The sequence below is a fragment of the Etheostoma spectabile genome, chromosome 8 (genome assembly GCF_008692095.1).
Source record: "Etheostoma spectabile isolate EspeVRDwgs_2016 chromosome 8, UIUC_Espe_1.0, whole genome shotgun sequence".
NCBI lineage: Eukaryota > Metazoa > Chordata > Actinopteri > Perciformes > Percidae > Etheostoma > Etheostoma spectabile.
Genome location: NC_045740.1, coordinates 19,221,356 through 19,240,035, shown reverse-complemented (window position 1 = coordinate 19,240,035; position 18,680 = coordinate 19,221,356). Strand labels below are relative to the sequence as shown.

The window sequence follows — 18,680 nt, the reverse complement described above, 5'->3', positions numbered from 1 at the left end:
TCTCTCTCTCTCTCTGAGAGGCCCTGCGATTGGCCAGAGTCTCCCGTCACTGTTCTAGATTAGGCTCGTTTGAGATGAGTCAGCTCTGTGCAGAATCAATCACCGCCGATCGCAGCCCAATGCATGCTGGGTAGATTTGTGTCCTACTTGATCCCGAGTTGCTCTGACGTCATGCACAGGTGGGCAACGATAACCTCACGAGATCAAGGCGGCTGCAGGTTTGAGACCCAGGCGGACCCAGGGCATGCTGGGAAGCGCTGGCCTCTCAGCTGATTGGTTCAAAATTGACTCAAGATATTTACATAAACTTTTTATTGTCGTTTTTGAGAGTTTTCAATTGCCATTTGTCTGATTTGAAGGGCTATTCTGTCGGCCGATAATCGGGTTTGTGTGTCAGCGCCTTTTTAAATGCTGTAAAAGGACTTGACGACAGATTGTTGTTGCCGCCTGCTCTCGTCCACGAGGCGGAGTTCTTATTGGACGAGCCTGTTATCTAAAGCCTGAAAACAGCCAAGAGGGGGTGCAGAAGTCTAGTTTCCTCTCAAATCACTTGAATTGCAATATGCTGAGTGATTATCATGGAATTCTGCCCAACAACGCCAAAAATAAAGTGCCTACCACAGCTGTAATGTTTTTAGCCTAATTTCAAACATTTCGTGTGTTATTATCAGACGATCAGGTGTCACTTCTCATTTTTTTTAGCAGAACTCTTGTACATGAAATTCTGTCCGTCATTACTTAGGATTTGATCTCCCTTGTTGTTGCAGCTCATTCGTTCGTCCAGCGTCTGCGGCTGCAGGATCACGCCAACGGCCGGAGACAGAAGCTGGCCCAGTCCATCAGCAGGTAGCCGCTCACCAGACCTCCACTCTCACACAGACCCTCTAACAACATCAAAGTTATTATATCTACTGTGTTCGGATGTGCTCTGATTCAGGATGCAGCAGATGAAGAAAGGTTCCTCTGGTCCTCCCTCCAGGTGTTCAACAAACAGGAACCAGGTACACGTGTGAAATGGCTCTACAGCTATTGGACAGACTGTCATGAAATATAATTTCATCCTCAAACAATGAATGGTTGAACTCCGTTATGGGAAAAGTAGCATCAAGATGTTATGGCAACAACAGAAGAACTCAACTGTAACCGTCAATGTTTAAAGGAAACCATACTCGAGGATTAGTTAATGTAAATGCATTTTTACTCACATAAAATAACGACCCTAGTCCCTGCAAGTAGATTTTTTAGAAATTAATAAAATAATTGAATTGGTTGATGTGGCTCGGGAAAGGGAAGTTTGGGGTCCGCTACTGGAGCTGCTGCCCCCGCGACCCGATACCGGATAAGCGGATGAAGATGGATGGATGGAATAAAATAATCTCTGATATCAGCTTGTTAAATCTGAATATTTTCTAGTTTCTTCTCTCCTCTGTGACGGTAAACTGAATATCTTTAAGTTGTGGACAAAACTAGACATTTGAGGACGTCATCTTGGACTTTTGGGAAACCCTGATCCACATTTGTGACCAATTTTTCTGACAATTAAGAGACCAATCAACTAACCCATTAACAATAAAAAATGATATGAAGAATAATTGACTATAAAAATAATTGTTAGACGCAGCCCTGATCTGATCTTTACTTTCTTCTGCCCAGGGGAACCCGGACGGGCGGAGGTTGAGGCGAGGGGAGACGGTGGAGGTCAGCTGCCCCTCGGCGAGCCTCGGCGCCCTGCCCCGGCTGCGAGAGCGGCCGCTGGGTCGCTGTCACACCCTGGACTCGGGGGAACAAACGCCGGAGCCCACACACACTCCACACACTCCAGACCCGACTGAAAACACTCCGCTAGAGAGGGATCAGACAGCAGACGCCCACACCGACAGAGACCCTGCACAGCCTGAGGCCAAGGAAACCCACTCCACCGGCGGTGAGAGCTCGCCCCCCTCGCCCTCGCCCTCTGATGACCCGTTTGAACCCCGTCCCACGCACACCCCACCCGCTCCCTGTGCTCCACACGGCGTCGCCGAGCCGTCCGACCCCACCGACAAGAGTCTCCGCTCTGTGAACGGAGGGTTGGAGTCATCGGACGCTCACGCCAACGACGAGGTTTTGCGGTCTGAGGACACGGACGGAGACTCGGGTCTCCCCTGCCCCACGATCCAGTCAGACGGCGGCGATCAGAGAGACGGAGACCGCACACCGGAAAGGGGCGGAGAGTCAAATCACGAAGGTTGCAACTGAAATGAATGGAGACGCCGTGAGGATTCGTACATGGAGATTAGAAAGGAGCACAACGCTGACTTGCTTTGCCACGAAGTAACACAAACAGCCCAAAAACAACTAAAAAGAAGCGATGAAAAGCACACAACGTGAGATCAGATGTGGCGTCGACTCCACGCAGTGGACTGTCGCTGCGTCTGTAGTCGTGGAAACTACACAGTGAAGTCACGTTTCTGTGGCTCGCTTTCAGTTCAACGGTTTTTCATTTTACAGAAACAATGCCGGCGTGGAGAAGTGGAAGCGGTCAAAAGATCGGTTAACCCTCCTCTTCCTCTCACCTGGGTTTAAAGCACTTTCTTCTTCTAGCCTTCACAGGAAGAAAAAGGGATACAAACTGTTATTTTTAATTTGTGCGAATGTCGTTGATTTAGTTTTGATTCAAGCCACCAGACTGTAGCTCTGATCTGCACCAGACTTCATTTGAAGAACACGTTGTTTTACTTGAATACTAGCTCGTTTCTTTTGGGTTTTTTTAGGGGTTGGTTTGCTTGTTTCCCCTGTTTAACATTGTTAAACACTCCTTATATATTTCTTTTTTATTAGGATTATTTTATTTGATCTATGACTCTTTCTGATGGTTGTGTGTTAAGAGAAGTTCAGCTTCTCCTGAATGTGAAGTTGTGGTTTTTCTGCACAAGTTAAAGGATCACACAGCTGTGTTTTTTTTTTTAACGTTTTTATTCAAGCACAGATTGGTCAGCAGTGATGCAGAAGATAGAGTAGTTAGAAGAAAACGTGCAAGACCACCAGAGAGAAGAAGATTCAAACTTATTTAATACACATCCATTATGAAACCGTTGCAGTACTGTAGAATTGTTGCCATCAGCGTTACTGTGCACAATAATGTCCACGTAGTATCTCGCTGTGTGTGTTTGATCGTAGTGACGACGAAGCTTCAGTTTAACCCGTTTGTGCCGGATGCTTCACGACGACACATCTACCCCCGGTTACTGCGTTGCGCCTCTCTGGACCTCCTGCCGGCCGCTGCGTGGCGCAGCATTTTGTATTCGTCGGTCTTTTCATGACGCGTGCAGCAGAGAACGCACTGTCATTGGTTCAAATACACATGAGGCGGGTCTTGTTGGCTATTTAAAGCCACGTGACCACCAAAATGTACCGTAGTTTGCTGAAAATCATCATGTCAATCAACCAGACAAACATGTGCGTTTGTTTATGAATGTTTGAGAGATGAGCGAGAAAACGGCTCCGACAGAGGATGTGGTAGATTATGATGAAGACATCCTCCCTCCCCAAACTCCTCACCATCTTCCACCTCAACGTCACTGCCCTCGTTGTCTAAATCCTCCTCTGTCGGAGCCGTTTTCTCGCTCGTCTCTCAAACATTCATAAACAAATGCACATGTGCGTCTGGTTGATTGACGTGATTTTCAGCAAACTACGGTACATTTTGGTGGTCACATGGCTTTAAATAGCCAACAAGACCCGCCTCATGTGTATTTTGAACCAATGACAATGCGTTCTCTGCTGCACGCGTCACGCAAAGACCGACGAATACAAAATGCTGCGCCACGCAGCAGCCGGCAGGAGGTCCAGAGAGGCGCAACAAAGTAACCGGCGGTAGATGTGCCGTCGCGAAGCATCCGGCACAAACGGGTTAAAGCAACTGAGGCTGGGTTAGAATAATAAATTCTCCATTTAAAGGAGCTCTAAGCAATGTCGCGCGTTGTTTTTTTAAGGTTAGGTTAGCATGTAGGCTACATCCACAATGTGAGTTTATGACGCAACCAACTCCTTCCTGGTCATGTGTTGTGGTGCAGGTTGGCACAGTTTGTTGTTGTTGCCGTTTGTGGAGCCTGGACTGTCTAGAGACTGCGTTTTTTTACAGTGTGTTCAGGGGACAGGCAGCTAGCAGATAGTGAGGAGATGTTGGCTGTATCTGACAAAAAATGTAGCCTAAAAAGCGTGCAACATCGCTTAGCGCACCTTTAAAATCATTCTTTGTTTGCGTGATCCAATTTCAACTAATACGATCTAGATATCAACTTTTAATTCTTGCATTTTCACAGTGGATGCATTAGCAAAAAGTCCTTTAAACTTTAAATTCGGGGGTCAATTCGTGTTGTAAACCTCGTTATAAAGATATTCAACGGCTGCTTCTTGCTTGTAGGCCTACCGTCCAGCAGGAGATCTTTAAATATCCGAGCACAATTTGGTTAAAACTGTCCCAACCTAATGGATATTTAATCGGAAATGTTATCCATAAAAAAAAAAAAGATTTAGAAAATCATTAGCGATGCCTGCAGCCCTAAAACTGTGGGTCCTGTGTTTTCACTGTCAACTGTCCACACACACACACACACACACACACACAAACACACATACATACACACACACCACACGGTCATTGTTTTCACTGTCAAGCGTCCGTTTTTTTTACTCTCCTTTGATGTGGCTACTGTATTTGACACACACACACACACACACACAACACACACACACACACACACACACACACACACACACACACACACACACAGTCTCCAGCAAAGCGGCGTCTTTGCAACCTTGCAGTGTCTTATTTAAGATGGAAGGGTGAATCGGAAGTCTGTTATTTTTGTACCGCTGTTTTTATTTTTATGTTTGGATGGTTTAAAAATGGTGAATGTGCCTTATTTAATTCACACGCAAATAACCAATAATAAACATGGCATTGAGACTAGTTGTATGTTTATCAGGGTTGTTTTTTTTAAGAAGATTCAACAACATTTAACATAAAAATGTTGGCAGAGATGAATAGAGAAAAGGTACAAATTATATAGTATATAAAATAAGAATATAATACAAATAGAAACCATAAAATAGCAATTGCACTCAAACAAGTATTTTTTTTGTTATTAGTTAGGGTTCATATGTAATATGATGTAAATATTGATTTAAATGAGTCCAAAAAATACAATAATTTAATATTTTAGTGGTTGTTATTCTTCCAACGGCCACAGGGGGCAACAATGAGCTTGTTCCACATCTGTGAACAAACTTGAAGTGAGTTTTGATTTATCAAAAGCAAAATTTTTCCGTTTTTACTTTTTTTAAGAGAAAAGACTGAAAGGATGAAACCTGGTGATTTAACCGGTTTAACAGCCCCACAGAATGCTGCATTCACGTGTTCCTCGGATAATCCCACTTCCATAAGTAGGAAGTGGAGTATGAAGTTGTTCTGCCGTCTTCAGGTGTGTGGATGTGGATCCGTTATAAATCGTTAATGTGGGAACAATAACATGGACGATACAACCAAGATGTGTTGTATTTTAATTCTCAGAACGTTTAACCAGCATCATTTCTTTCCCAGTATTTATTACAAGATTACAAATTACATGTGAAATGAAATACGTGAATTAATTTAAACGTTTCTTACCATTAATCCAACATTTACTTTGGCCCGCCAATATGATGCCAACTCGGCAAATAGTGTAGCCTGTGCGTGTAGCACACATTTTCCGAGTTGTGGTGAATTTTCCCAATCTGGAACACATTTGTCCGATTATCCCGACAGCACGGGAACGCGGCATCAGTCGCGAACAGGGCCAAGCCCAAACAGATCACATGAATTTGTTTTTGTTTTTTAATGAAATTTAACCAGTAACGTGTTAATGGTTGGCTTTCAAAAGGTAAGTTGACGTATGTGACATAAACTGCTGCATGTTAGAATAATATTAGACCGATATTTTAGCGTTTTAAAGATGCTAAACTTACGTTGTTCAGTCTCGTGCAGTGGATGTTAACGTTAATGTTGAGCTATGATATCATTAATGTGGAAATATTAATCACCCACAAAACAGATCATCTCGTCGGGTTAACTGCGGCTCTTTTGGGGGGGGGGGGTTACCTGCCAGGTGCTGAATATCTAAAAAGAAGAATTTGTAGCTGGATAGGCTAACGGTTAGCTGTGCGCTAGCTTAGCTAAGCTAACGCTAACCAGCGTAACGTTACAGTAGCTAGCTACTGTTTATACCCTTAGCCGTGCTAGTGTGCTTTTGGCGTTGTTAGCCCCTGTTTGTAACCAGGCCTACTTCATTGAAATTAGACTATTTATTTCACAATAAACGGTAGCTAGTACCGGAAGCTAAATGTGGCTAACAGCAGCTTAGAACCCTAGAAGTAGGTAGCTGCTAGGTTTGTTATGCTAACGTAGCTAGCTTGTGACGCTAGGTTACGTGTGACGTATGTTGACACTGATTGAACGTTGACGTAAGCGACCGTTAAAGTGGTGGAATGCAACTAAGCACATTTACGCATTTAAGTACTGTACTTAAGTCCAAATTTGAGGTACCTTATTTGAGTGTTTTCAATATTTTCCACTTGTAACTGTTACTTCTCTAAATCTCGGTACATCCGCTTCCTGTCCAGTGACAACCACGTGTCTCCAGATGTGTCCATGTTGAATGTTTGTGGAAAAAAACTGAAGGATTAAATGTCCGTTCATGTGTTGAGAAAATTCCCTAAATCAGGGGTGTTCAACAGGGGGTCCGTGGAGGTACTGCATGGGGGTCGCGAAAGTTTTGGTTGATTAGACTTTTTTTTATATCCCCCCCCCCCCCCCCCCCCCTGCAATTTTTCCCACTAATTGAAATGTCTTTAAATCCACATTAACATGAATTCAACACACTGTAGTGAACAGATAAATGGAGGCAGAAGATGTCTTTCAGTCATCAATGCACACATGGCACTTTAGGACCAGTTTGATATAACACAATGTTATACAATATATACATAATTAGGGGGTCCCCGCTCCATCTCGCCATCAGTTTGGGGGTCCTTGGCCTGGAAAACGTTGAAGACCCCTGCCCTAAATTAAAGTCTTTAAAAAGCCTCTTGGATCAGCCTCCTCACACAGCTGAAAACAGCTGTTTCTCTGACACCATGAAACGTTTTAAAACAGTTTTAGAGATATGTGGTTCACATATGAGCTTATTGATATGATATAAACAGGAGTTAAAATTAGCTCAACCTTAAACAGCTACAGCAGTTAAATGCAACAGACACATTAATGCAGCAGGAATACCTTTTACTTTTCATACTTTAAGTACATTTTTCTGATGTTACTTACACACTTTTTAACCCTTGTGTGTGTGTGGTATTTGGGTCAAATTGAACTATTTCAGATTTTTTGCAGAAGAAAAATGGTCCAAGTTACATTTTTTCTACCTGATAATCAGCGTCTTTTCCTTATTTCCTGTGATAAACATGTATTCCTGACTCAATTCAGAAAATTATTCTGGATATGACACTTATGTTGTTTCCATAGTGGATTTTTAACATTAATTATGACCTTATGATAAAAAACAAACCCCACTTCCATGTTTAATAGTGTGCTAGTAGAGACTGATGCATTCCCTAAACATAGATGTTATCTCAGCTGTTGGAAATTGAGATAAAGACAATATTTGTTAATAGATTATGAAGTAAAATATGATTTCAGAATTGTTTTTAAAACCCCAAAATAAGTCATACGAGAGGGTCCCGAAAGTGAAGACGACACGAGGGTTAAGTAAGGTTTTGAATTCAGGACTTGTGGTGGTGGAGTACTTTCAAAAGTGTTGTTTTAGTCCTTTAACTGATGAGAAGTATCCGATTACTTCCTCCACCACTACCTGAATGTTTTTTCTCTGTCGTCTGCAGCGATGTGACTCGGAGGAAAAGCAGCTTGTGACTCCATGGAGCAGCTGGAGGAGATAAGGCTATAAAGTAGAGGCACTTTAAAGTAAGTATTCACCCCCCCGAGTCTAACTTAATCTCCACTGAATCAAGCCGGACGACTCTGAGATGTATCAGCGTGTATGAAGTCGGGATACAATGCTATTGTATTTTATAGTGCTCACATTCTGCTCATTTTCAGGTTCATAATTCATAATTGTTCACAATTGTATTTAGAGGATTTTACAGAATAGGTTTACATGGTTTTTGTTGTACGTTGCAACAGCTCCTCTTTTCGCCCTGTGTGTTGAGCTCTCTGTTTTAGCTCCAGAGTGAGACATCTCACTTCTGTTCCATCTTTGTCGGGAGTCGCACATGTGCAGTAGCTAGGTAAGGACTACTAGCCAGTCAGAAGCAGAGTATGAGGGCCCTGACATACCTAGTAAGACTACTAGCCCGTCAGAAGCAGAGCAGAGTATGAGGGCCCTTACAGTACCTGGGTAAGGACTACTAGCCAGTCAGAAGCAGAGTATGAGGCCCTGACAGTACCAGGTAAGGAATACTAGCCAGCAGAAGCAAGGCAGAGTATGAGGGCCCTTACAGTACCTGGTAAGGACTACTAGCAGTCAGAGAAGCAGAGTATGAGGCCCTGACAGTACTAGGTAAGGATACTAGCCAGTAGAAGCAGAGGCAGAGTATGAGGGCCCTACAGTACCTGGGTAAGGACTACTAGCCAGTCAGAAGCAGAGTATGAGGCCCTGACAGTACTAGGTAAGGACTACTAGCCAGTCAGAAGCAGAGTATGAGGCCCTGACAGTACCTAGGTAAGGACTACTAGCAGTCAGAAGCAGAGTATGAGGGTCCTGACAGACCTAGGTAAGGACTACTAGCCAGTCAGAAGCAGAGTATGATGGCCCGACAGTACCTAGGTAAGGAATCTAGCCAGTCAGAAGCAGAGTATGAGGGTCTGACAGTACCTAGGTAAGGACTACTAGCCAGTCAGAAGCAGAGTGTGAGGGTGAACCAGAAACCCCAAGAGGTTATAAATGTGGTGTCGCTCCATTATTTCTGAGACCAGAAGTTTCCGATATTCTAACCAAGCGACTCGATTGTGAGATGTGTGTTGACAGTGTTTGGTGAGTCACTCACTAAGACCAAGAGACTGGATCACATCCCTCCAGTCCTCACTAAGACCAAGAGACGGCATCACATCCCTCCAGTCCTCACTAAGGACCAAGAGACTGGATCACATCCCTCCATCCATCCACTAAGACCCAAGATACTGATTCACACTCACTCCATTCCTCACTACGACCAAGAGACTGATCACATCACTCCATTCCTTCTCACTAGACCAAGAGACTGGAATCACTCACTCCAGTCCTCACTAGACCAAGAGACCTGGATCACATCCCCCAGTCCCACTAAGACCAAAGACTGGATCACATCCCTCCATCCTCACTAAGACAGACTGATCACATCCTCATCCTGACCGAGACGGGATCACTCCTCCATCCTCACTAGACCAAGAGACGGGATCACATCACCTCCAGTCCTCACGTAGACCAAAGACCTATCACATCCCCCAGTCCTCACTAACCGACAAGAGACTGGATCCATCACTCATCCCTCACTGAGACCAAGAGACTGGATCCACTCCTCCAGTCCTCACTAAGACCAAGAGGACTGGATCACATCACACCTTCCATAACCAAGAGACTGGACACATCCCTCCAGTCCTCACTAAACCAAGAGACTGGATCCCATCACTCAGTTCTAACTGAGCCCAAGAGACTGATCACATCACCCAGTCCCACTAAGACCAAGAGACTGGTCACATCACTCCAGTCCTCACGAGACCAAGAGACTGGATCACATCCCTCCATCCTCACTAAGACCAAGAGAACTGGATCAACCAGCACCAGTCTCACTGAGACCAAGAGACTGGAACAATCACTCCATCCTCACTAAGACCAAGAGACTGGATCACATCACTCCAGTCCTCATCGACCAAGAGACTGGATCACATCACACCTCCTCTACCAAAGAGACACATCACTCCATCTCACTAACCAAGAGACTGGATCACATCCCTCCAGTCCTCACTAAGACCAAGATCGGAATACCACACACTATCATCACTAAGACCAAGAGACTGTCACATCACTCAGTCCCACTAAGACCAAGACCTGGTCACATCCCTCCAGTCCTCCTAAGACCAAGAGACTGGATCACATCACTCCAGTTCTGAAGTCTTTACACTGGCTCCCAATGTCTCAAAGAATTGATTTCAAAGTACTCTTGCTAGTTTATAAGTCACTAAACAGATTAGGGCCAAAATACACTTCTGATCTGCTACTGCACTATGACCCCCCCAGACCTCTCAGGTCATCTGGGACAGGTCTACTATTACACTATGACCCCCCCAGACCTCTCAGGTTCATCTGGGCAGGTTGCTTTCGTACCACAGTCAGAACTAAACAGGGTGAAGCAGCTTCAGTTTCTATGCTCCTCATACTGGAATAAACTCCCAGAACCTGCAGATCCGCTGCCTCTCAGTTCTTTTAAATCAAGGCTGAAGAACTTTCTTTTTGATGTGCCTTTCTTTAATGTTTAATTTCTTATGCTGCACTGTAACTTTTTATTCTTGTGTTTTATGTGTCTCAATGTTTTTATTTTTCATGTGTTTTATCGGTTTTTATTTTTATTTTAACTGATTTTGTGTAAAAGCACTTTGAATTGCCCTGTTGCTGAGATGTGCTCTACAAATAAAGCTGCAATCGCACCGAGTCCTCCGAACTATAGTTGGTGGATAAGTGCCCTAACCCACCTTTTCTTCCTCGGTCCCCCCCCACCAGGGCAGAATGTCCTCGGGTCACCGGCTGAGGGACGTGGAGCAGCAGCGCCCCCTGCTGGACGGGGAGGAGGAGACGGCGGCGGAGGCGGAGAAGAGTTTCCACGGCGAAGCCAAGCGACTCTGGTTCATCCAGGACTGCTGCGGCATGGTGTGTGCCTTCATCACCTGGTTCCTGGTCCTGTACGCGGACTTTGTGGTCACGTTCGTCATGCTGCTGCCCTCCCGGAGCTTCTGGTACGCCGTGGTCAACGGGGTGTTCTTCAACAGCCTGGCCGTGCTGGCGCTGGCCTCCCACCTCCGCACCATGCTGACCGACCCGGTGAGGACGCGGACGGGAGACTGTCGGTACACGATCCGTCCCTCCTGCACGATCCGTCCCTCCTGCACGATCCGTCCTCGCAAGAGCCGTCCCCTCCGCCGCTCCTTTGTCACTCCTGCACGATCCGTCCCGCCTGCACGATCCGTTCTGCGCATGTGCAACATGTTCCCGCATGCGCATATGATATCACGATGAACGCGTATTTACGAAACTGCACGATCTGTTCCCCATAGACAGTTAAAGAAAGTCTGTTTGCCTCCACCGGAAAGCTAACGTTAGCTTAGCTAACAGCTAATTCGGCTAACCGCTAGCTGAGACCATAGACAAATATATATGTCTATGGCTGAGACAGCATGTAAAATGAATGAACCACATGAATGAATAACTGTTTAAATACGTCAGTTCCACTTGTGCTCATTTAAAATTCAATCACTCAATACTTGTCTTCATTATTACCGTAAAGTCTTAATTTAGCTGGAGCTGCTTTACCCCACTGTTTAGTTTGAGTAACGTTACTTTAGGCTGAATCAAGCTGCCAGCTAGCGGTTAGCCCAATTAGCTGTTAGCTAAACTAGCGTCGTTAGCTTTCCGGTGGAGGCTAACAACAGACCGCTACTGTGGAACAGATCGTGCAGTGCCGTAAATCCTCGTACATCATGATCATCATCTGCACATGCGCAGGACGGATCGTGCAGGCGGGACGGATCGTGTACCGACAGAGACCATGGACATGGTTTTAGGTTCAATGGCAGTAAATAGGGCTGCACGGTACGAGGAAAATATGCAATAACGTTGTTGAATATCGCAATAACGATGTTACCAGGGCTGGGTTTTGTTCCAAAATCTTACACATGGTACCGATCCCAATAATGTGACTTTGATACCGGTTTGTTCCTAAATTATACTTTTTTTTTCCCCGATATCAATTTTACAAAACAAAAAGAAATTGCAGCAATAAACATTTTGGAACAAATCTTTATGTATTTATGTTTCAGCTCCTACTACTTAACCCTCATGTTGTCCTATATCAATGTTCTTTTTAAAAGTTAATAAGTTAGGGTTACGTAGTGTTGAAAACGTCAAAAAGAAGTGACAAACATGGGACAAAAAAATTGGACTGAAATGAAAAATGGGACAAAAACGTGAACAAAAAGTTTTTTAAAAAATGGATAAAAAAACGTCAACAGATGTGTTGATTTTCAATTTTGACGGGAAGACAACAACACGAGGGTTAAGCCCCGTCTCTCTGAGTTTGTCCTGCGTGTCTCCGCGACGTGTAACGTTAGACAGCCAATCACAAACATTATTAGACCTTGGTAGGAGCATGCTGCATGCTGATTGGTTCACTGAATATGAGATTTACTTAGGCTATTTAAATTGGGTAACGTGGCATTTTTTGACACTCAATACTTCAGAGGCAATTTGGTCTGTGCCTAGAAAGTATTGAATTCGGGACCCAGTCCTGGACATTACTTGTGATAAATAGATATATATAAAGTGAACTCAGTTTTGCTGCTTTCAGTATTTGGCTAAAATACAACTTATAAAAGGAAATCATTTCATCCACATTCTTTTTTTTAACTAATTGAACATCGAAATAAAAGGCACCAATAAAAAAGCACTTTTCTAGAGTGTCTCTCGTGATATGTTTGCAATGTGTTAATTGCGCCAGTTAATATTGCAATGATGATTTAAAAAATATATCGTGCAGCCCTAGCAAAAAATGAATAAAATAGGAGCTCCAAGTGGCAACTAAGCCATAAGATGTTTCCCATTCTTCCTTTTCATTGTCCACATTTCCTCCTTCCTCTTTCCTAAGGGAGCCGTTCCTAAAGGCAACGCCACTAAAAAATACCTGGAGAGTCTGCAGCTGAAGCCGGGCGAGGTCATCTACAAATGTCCAAAATGCTGCAGCATCAAACCCGAGAGGGCCCACCACTGCAGGTCAGAAGGGGTCATACCACCTGCAGGGGGGTGTCCGTAGTCTCACATTGACAGGCCTGCACTACATGTACATTCTGGGTTTGCATTTCTTTAACCCCCTCGTGTGTTTGTCCTCGGGTCAAACTGACCCGTTTCAAAGTGTTTTATATCAGAAATATTAGATGTCTTTCAACCAAATTGTCCAAAAATAACATGGATGACTCCATATGTTCTTCAGGTGACATTAACGATTACTTTCATTGAATTTTTTGGTTTTTTTTTTATTAGTCTTAAAGCATTTGAATTTTTTTTTTTTTGTGTGTGGTTTCAAAACAGTATCCGGACTAAACTGAGATCCGCTCAACAGCCTCAGATCTTAACTGTTAGTCAAAATAATTCAGAATTTCTGCGTTTTTTTAACTAAAAATGTATGTATAATTTGATACAAATGAGGTTTATTGACCATAACAAAGCGCCAAAAGGTCAATTTTGACCTGGAAGGGCAAGTTCATGGTTAACGGGGAAGACAACACAAGGGTTAAACCAATCACAATCGTCTCAGGTGTTGCTAGGCTGCGGACGCAGCGACGGTCTGCAAAATGCTCTCTGTAAGGAAGGAACTTGTTTTGTTTTGGTGGAACAATTGCACCCCGCAAAAAGAAAACGTCACTTACAATATTTAATGACGTTAACTGTTGATACAATACAGTAACAATACAGTAACATGAGCTATTTAAATCAGCTGATGCTAGAAATCCTAGAAATGTAATGTACTCCAGTTGAGTTTCAACATTAACTCCAGTGTTTCCTCTATGTTGATCTTATTGGCGAAATGGCACGAAAAACATCCTAAAAGAAACACTGTAACTCGGCTGTTATTAAAGCGGCACTGGTTGATTTGGGAGGTTTTCTGGAAGCAGATCAAGACACCGTCATCATCTTGAGATGTTATCGACAAGGCAGCTGAGGGGATTGTTTTCAAACTGTTAGTCTAGTTTGGAAGTAACACGGCCATGTTGTTCCTTCCTCGTTCTTCTACAGTATCTGTAAGCGCTGCATCCGCAAGATGGACCACCACTGTCCATGGGTCAACAACTGTGTCGGGGAGAGAAACCAGCGCTTCTTCGTCCTCTTCACTGTAAGCTCTCTCACCTTCTTCGTCCTCTTCACTGTAAGCTCATTCACCTTCTTCATCCTCTTCGTCCTCTTCATCCTCTTCACTGTAGGCTCATTCACGTTCTTCGTCCTCTTCGTCCTCTTCACTGTAAGCTTTTTCACCTTCTTCGTCCTCTTCGTCCTCTTCACTGTAAGATCATTCACCTTCGTCGTCCTCTTCGTCCTCTTCACTGTAAGATCATTCACCTTGTTCGTCCTCTTCGTCCTCTTCACTGTAAGCTCATTCACCTTCTTCGTCCTCTTCGTCCTCTTCACTGTAAGCTCATTCACCTTCTTCGTCCTCTTCGTCCTCTTCACTGTAAGCTCATTCACCTTCTTCGTCCTCTTCGTCCTCTTCACTGTAAGATCATTCACCTTGTTCGTCCTCTTCGTCCTCTTCACTGTAAGTCATTCACTCTTCTTCGTCGCGTTTCCCTCTCCGTAAGCTCACCTGCTCACCTTCTTCATCCTCTTCGTCCTCTCTCCTCTTCACTGTAAGCATCACCTTCGCCTCTTCGTCCTCTTCACTGTAAGCTCCTTCCCTTCTTCGTCCTCTTCACTGTAAGCTCATTCACCTCTTGTTCTCCTCTTCGTTCCTCTTCACTGTAAGTCATTCACCTCTTTGTCCTCGTCGTCCCTTCACTGTACTCATTCACCCTCTTCGTCCTCTTCGTCCTCTTCCTGTAACTCCATTCCTTTCTTTCGTCCTCTTTGTCCTTCACTGTAAGTCCTCTCACCTTCTTCATCCTCTTCGTTCCCCTCATCCGCTTCACGTATCTCATCTCCTTCTCTTCATCCTCTTCTCCTCTTCGTCCTCTTCTCCTCTTCACTGTAAGCTCATTTCTCCTTCTTCGTCCTCTTCGTCCTCTCACTGTCACTTTTTCACCTTCTTCGTCCTCTTCGTCCTCTTCACTGTAAGCTTTTTCACCTTCTTCGTCCTCTTCGTCCTCTTCACTGTAAGCTCATTCTCCTTCTTCGTCCTGTCCTGTAGCTTTTCCCTCTTCGCCTCTCATCCTCTCACTGTAAGCTCATTCACCTTCTTCGTCCTCTTCGTCCTCTTCACTGTAAGCTCATTCTCCTTCTTCGTCCTCTTCACTGTAAGCTCCTTCTCCTTCTTCATCCTCTTCGTCCTCTTCACTGTAAGCTCATTCTCCTTCTTCGTCCTCTTCACTGTAAGCTCATTCTCCTTCTTCGTCCTCTTCGTCCTCTTCACTGTAAGCTCACTCACCTTCTTCATCCTCTTCGTCCTCTTCACTGTAAGCTCATTCGCCTTCTTCGTCCTCTTCGTCCTCTTCACTGTAAGCTCCTTCACCTTCTTCGTCCTCTTCGTCCTCTTCATCCTCTTCACTGTAAGCTCATTCACCTTCTTCGTCCTCTTCGTCCTCTTCACTGTAAGCTCCTTCTCCTTCTTCGTCCTCTTCGTCCTCTTCACTGTAAGCTCCTTCTCCTTCTTCGTCCTCTTCGTCCTCTTCACTGTAAGCTCCTTCTCCTTCTTCGTCCTCTTCGTCCTCTTCACTGTAAGATCATTCACTGTCCTGACCACTTCAGATCTGATTTTCTTCTTTCTTCTTCAGGTTGACTTCCACACACATCAACAAGCGATATGTTAAACATTTTCAATAGATAGATAGATCACAAAAAAAGGGAAATGACGGTGTTACAGCAGCACACGTACATTAGTCACACAACACAGAAAATAAATTTAAATGAGATACTTGGAAAAATATACATACATACATACATACAGTGTACAAAAAAATAAAATAATAGGAATAAAATTTAAGAATAAAATATAAGAACAAATATTTAAATATATACAGGATGGGAAAACAAAAATAGTTAAAACTAGAGATGTTTTGTGGAAGTGAAAGAAATTAAAAAGAATTAGCGTTGAAGGTAAATTTGAGAGACAGAAGGTTTTGTTAACAAACAAAATCAAACACATTATGCACACTTTGCTCACTTTTCTGTATTCAAGCAGCTCCACTCCTTTTTTCTGTGCATCTAAACTTATTTCGGTTATTTTACACATTTTGGCACCATAACTAGCTCGAGCTAATGAAAGAGTATTGTGTTCTCAAATCCTGTTAGACCCCTCCAACTCTGAGGTGTAAAAACACCAACAGACTGAGGAAGTCTGGTACATTTTCCTCTGTCCACAGATGTACATCGCTATGATCTCCTGTCACGCTCTGGCTCTCTGTGGATACCAGTTCATCACCTGCATCAAAGTCCAGTGGAGAGGTGAGTCCTGAAAACCGCTGCACCTGCCGACCTAACGCGTGTATATATATATATATATATATATATATATGTATATATTTTATTATTGTGCTTTTATTTTTTCTGTATTATCTTTTTGTGCAGCACTTTGGAAACCTTGTGTTTTGTGTAAAATCGTGCAATATAAATAAAGTGGATTGGATTGGACTTGAAGGGCAATTTGTTTTTCCCATGCATTGGTGTCTAAGTGACTAATGTGAACAAAGATCTCTGAAACTGGTCCGGTGTTTAGCGAGAACACTGTAACCTGCTGCTGTGAACGGGACTCCAATGTGATCCTATAGGGCGAATGTGCATTGTTATTTTACGTCCACTTTTTTTTTTTTTTAAATATATATATATATATATATATATATATTTTTCCCTTTTATTAGATAGAGATAGTAGAGAGACATGACATTACCTTTCAAACTATATTTACCTTTAACTTTTAGTTATCTTTTCTTTATCTAGGCCTGGGCATCAAACTTCTTGTCCTTGTTTGTATCAAGCGATAGCCAGTATCACCCCGCCCCCCCGGGGACTGACCCAAGGCAGCTGCAGTTCACCGTGTTGTTTTGTTCTGCGTCCAGAGTGCAGTGATTTCTCTCCTCCGGTGACGATGATGCTGATGATCTTCCTCTGCATGGAAGCCCTCCTCTTCTTCACCTTCACAGCTGTGATGTTCTGCACCCAGCTCCACTCCATCTGCAACGACGAGACGGTGAGGACACGCGGGGGAACTCGCTGTCTTACATTCCCCCTGAGACCGTAGGCTCGGAGGATCCCGATCCAAGAGCAATAAGAGTAAAAACTCCTCTGTTCCCTGTGTAATTACTAAGGATGAGTCTCAAGCCCCGGTTCTATGAAGGACCCGGTTCCAAATGTCTCAAAACCTGAAAGTCGTATTGATAAAGACTCGGATCGCTAAGCCGTCTCAAAAATGGCGTCAATATCAATAAAAAACCAACTACCCCGTCCCTAGCAATAACTCGGCTTAATATGCACATGTAATATTACAGATTGCTGCAGTAGCACTGTGTCTAACTCATGTTGTGTGTATTTCACTGTGCTATAAATAATATGTTATAATAGTGTGTCCCTCCCTGTCTGTCTCCCAGTAAGGTAAGACTATGTCTCTGTGTGTGTCTGTGTGTAACGAGGTTGTGTGTCCCTGTGTGTGTGTGTGTGTGTGTGTGTGTGTGTGTGTCTAACGAGGTTGTGTGTCCCTGTGTGTGTCTGTGTGTAACGAGGTTGTGTGTCCCTGTGCGTCAGGAGATCGAGCGTCTGAAGAACGAGAAGCCGACGTGGGAGCGTCAGACTCGCTGGGCGGGGCTGAGGTTGGTGTTTGGGGGTCCGCCGTCGCTGCTCTGGATCAGCCCCTTCGCTGGACTCAAACTACCAACCCTGCTCCCCAGACGCAGCTGGAAGGGCGGCGCAGAGTTCTCCGTCTGACCGGCTGTGGTTCGACCTGCAGACTCCAGCTGGGTTTGCAGACTCCAGCTGGGATTTGCTGGGATTGCAGAGTCCTGCTAGGATTGCAGAGTCCAGCTGGGATTTGCTGGGAATGCAGAGTCCTGCTGGGTTTGTAGAGTCCTGCTGGGTTTGTAGAGTCCTGCCAGGTTTGCAGAGTCCTGCCGGGATTGCAAAATCCAGCTGGGATTGCAGAGAGTCCTGCCGGGATTGCAGAGTCCTGCTGGGTTTGCAGAGCGCTGCGCTGGACCTCAATGGCTGTTTTCTGAGCCGGAGAAACCAGGTTCAGGCTCGGCTACGGTCCCCAGAAGCAGGATTCTTGGTCTCCGTCTCAAACGCTCGACCTCTTCTTACCTTTCTGGGAGGAACTGAAAGCTCTGACCCGGTAAGACTGGCTGCAGACCGGTGCTGCTGGATGTGTAGATAATCTTAAGAAGAGTTCCTTCTACATGAACCAGTCAGACTTGGATTGGTTTTAATTTGCTGATTAAGATGCTGGATCTTCTTAGAGCCGTTACCGACCACAGGAAATGACTTTTTGACTGGTTTTCCAAACATTTGAGGAAACTATGACTATCATTACTCTGATTGTTGTTGTTTTTTGGTGTCTGTAGAAGTGGCACCGTATCAGCGTAAAACATAAAGCCACAAAGAAATCAAATATTCTTTTATTATTGTAATGATTCTTCCTTTGTGTTGAATTTAAATGACATCACATTTAAAGGTGCCCTGTGGAGTTTTTGTTTACAGGCCGAGTTT

At 44.2% G+C, this 18,680-nt stretch overlaps 2 protein-coding genes across 4 annotated transcripts in view; both read left to right on the top strand.

Moving 5' to 3' along the window:
• ankrd27 (ankyrin repeat domain 27 (VPS9 domain)) overlaps positions 1-2,942 on the top strand; it is a 35,482-nt gene extending 32,540 nt beyond the window's left edge. The window contains 3 exon segments of the mRNA XM_032522898.1: positions 768-846; positions 938-1,001; positions 1,654-2,942. Of these exon segments, the coding sequence (XP_032378789.1) occupies positions 768-846; positions 938-1,001; positions 1,654-2,238 (728 nt within the window). The 3' untranslated portion in view covers positions 2,239-2,942.
• A 2,744-nt stretch (positions 2,943-5,686) lies between these two features.
• LOC116693780 (palmitoyltransferase ZDHHC7) lies at positions 5,687-18,445 on the top strand. Of its 3 annotated transcripts, XM_032523012.1 has the most exons (9): positions 5,690-5,906; positions 7,918-7,999; positions 10,791-11,108; positions 12,928-13,052; positions 14,073-14,169; positions 16,349-16,430; positions 17,042-17,172; positions 17,724-17,936; positions 18,119-18,445. In XM_032523012.1, exons 3-8 carry the CDS (start codon positions 10,797-10,799, stop codon positions 17,901-17,903), a joined length of 927 nt encoding a protein of 308 aa, XP_032378903.1. In that variant the 5' UTR covers positions 5,690-5,906; positions 7,918-7,999; positions 10,791-10,796; the 3' UTR covers positions 17,904-17,936; positions 18,119-18,445. The 3 variants fall into 3 exon arrangements, with proteins under 3 accessions (XP_032378904.1, XP_032378903.1, XP_032378902.1); XM_032523013.1 differs by having other exon boundaries at positions 5,687-5,906; positions 7,918-7,995; positions 10,788-11,108; positions 17,724-18,445; XM_032523011.1 differs by having other exon boundaries at positions 17,724-18,445.
• Positions 18,446-18,680: the final 235 nt, after the last annotated feature.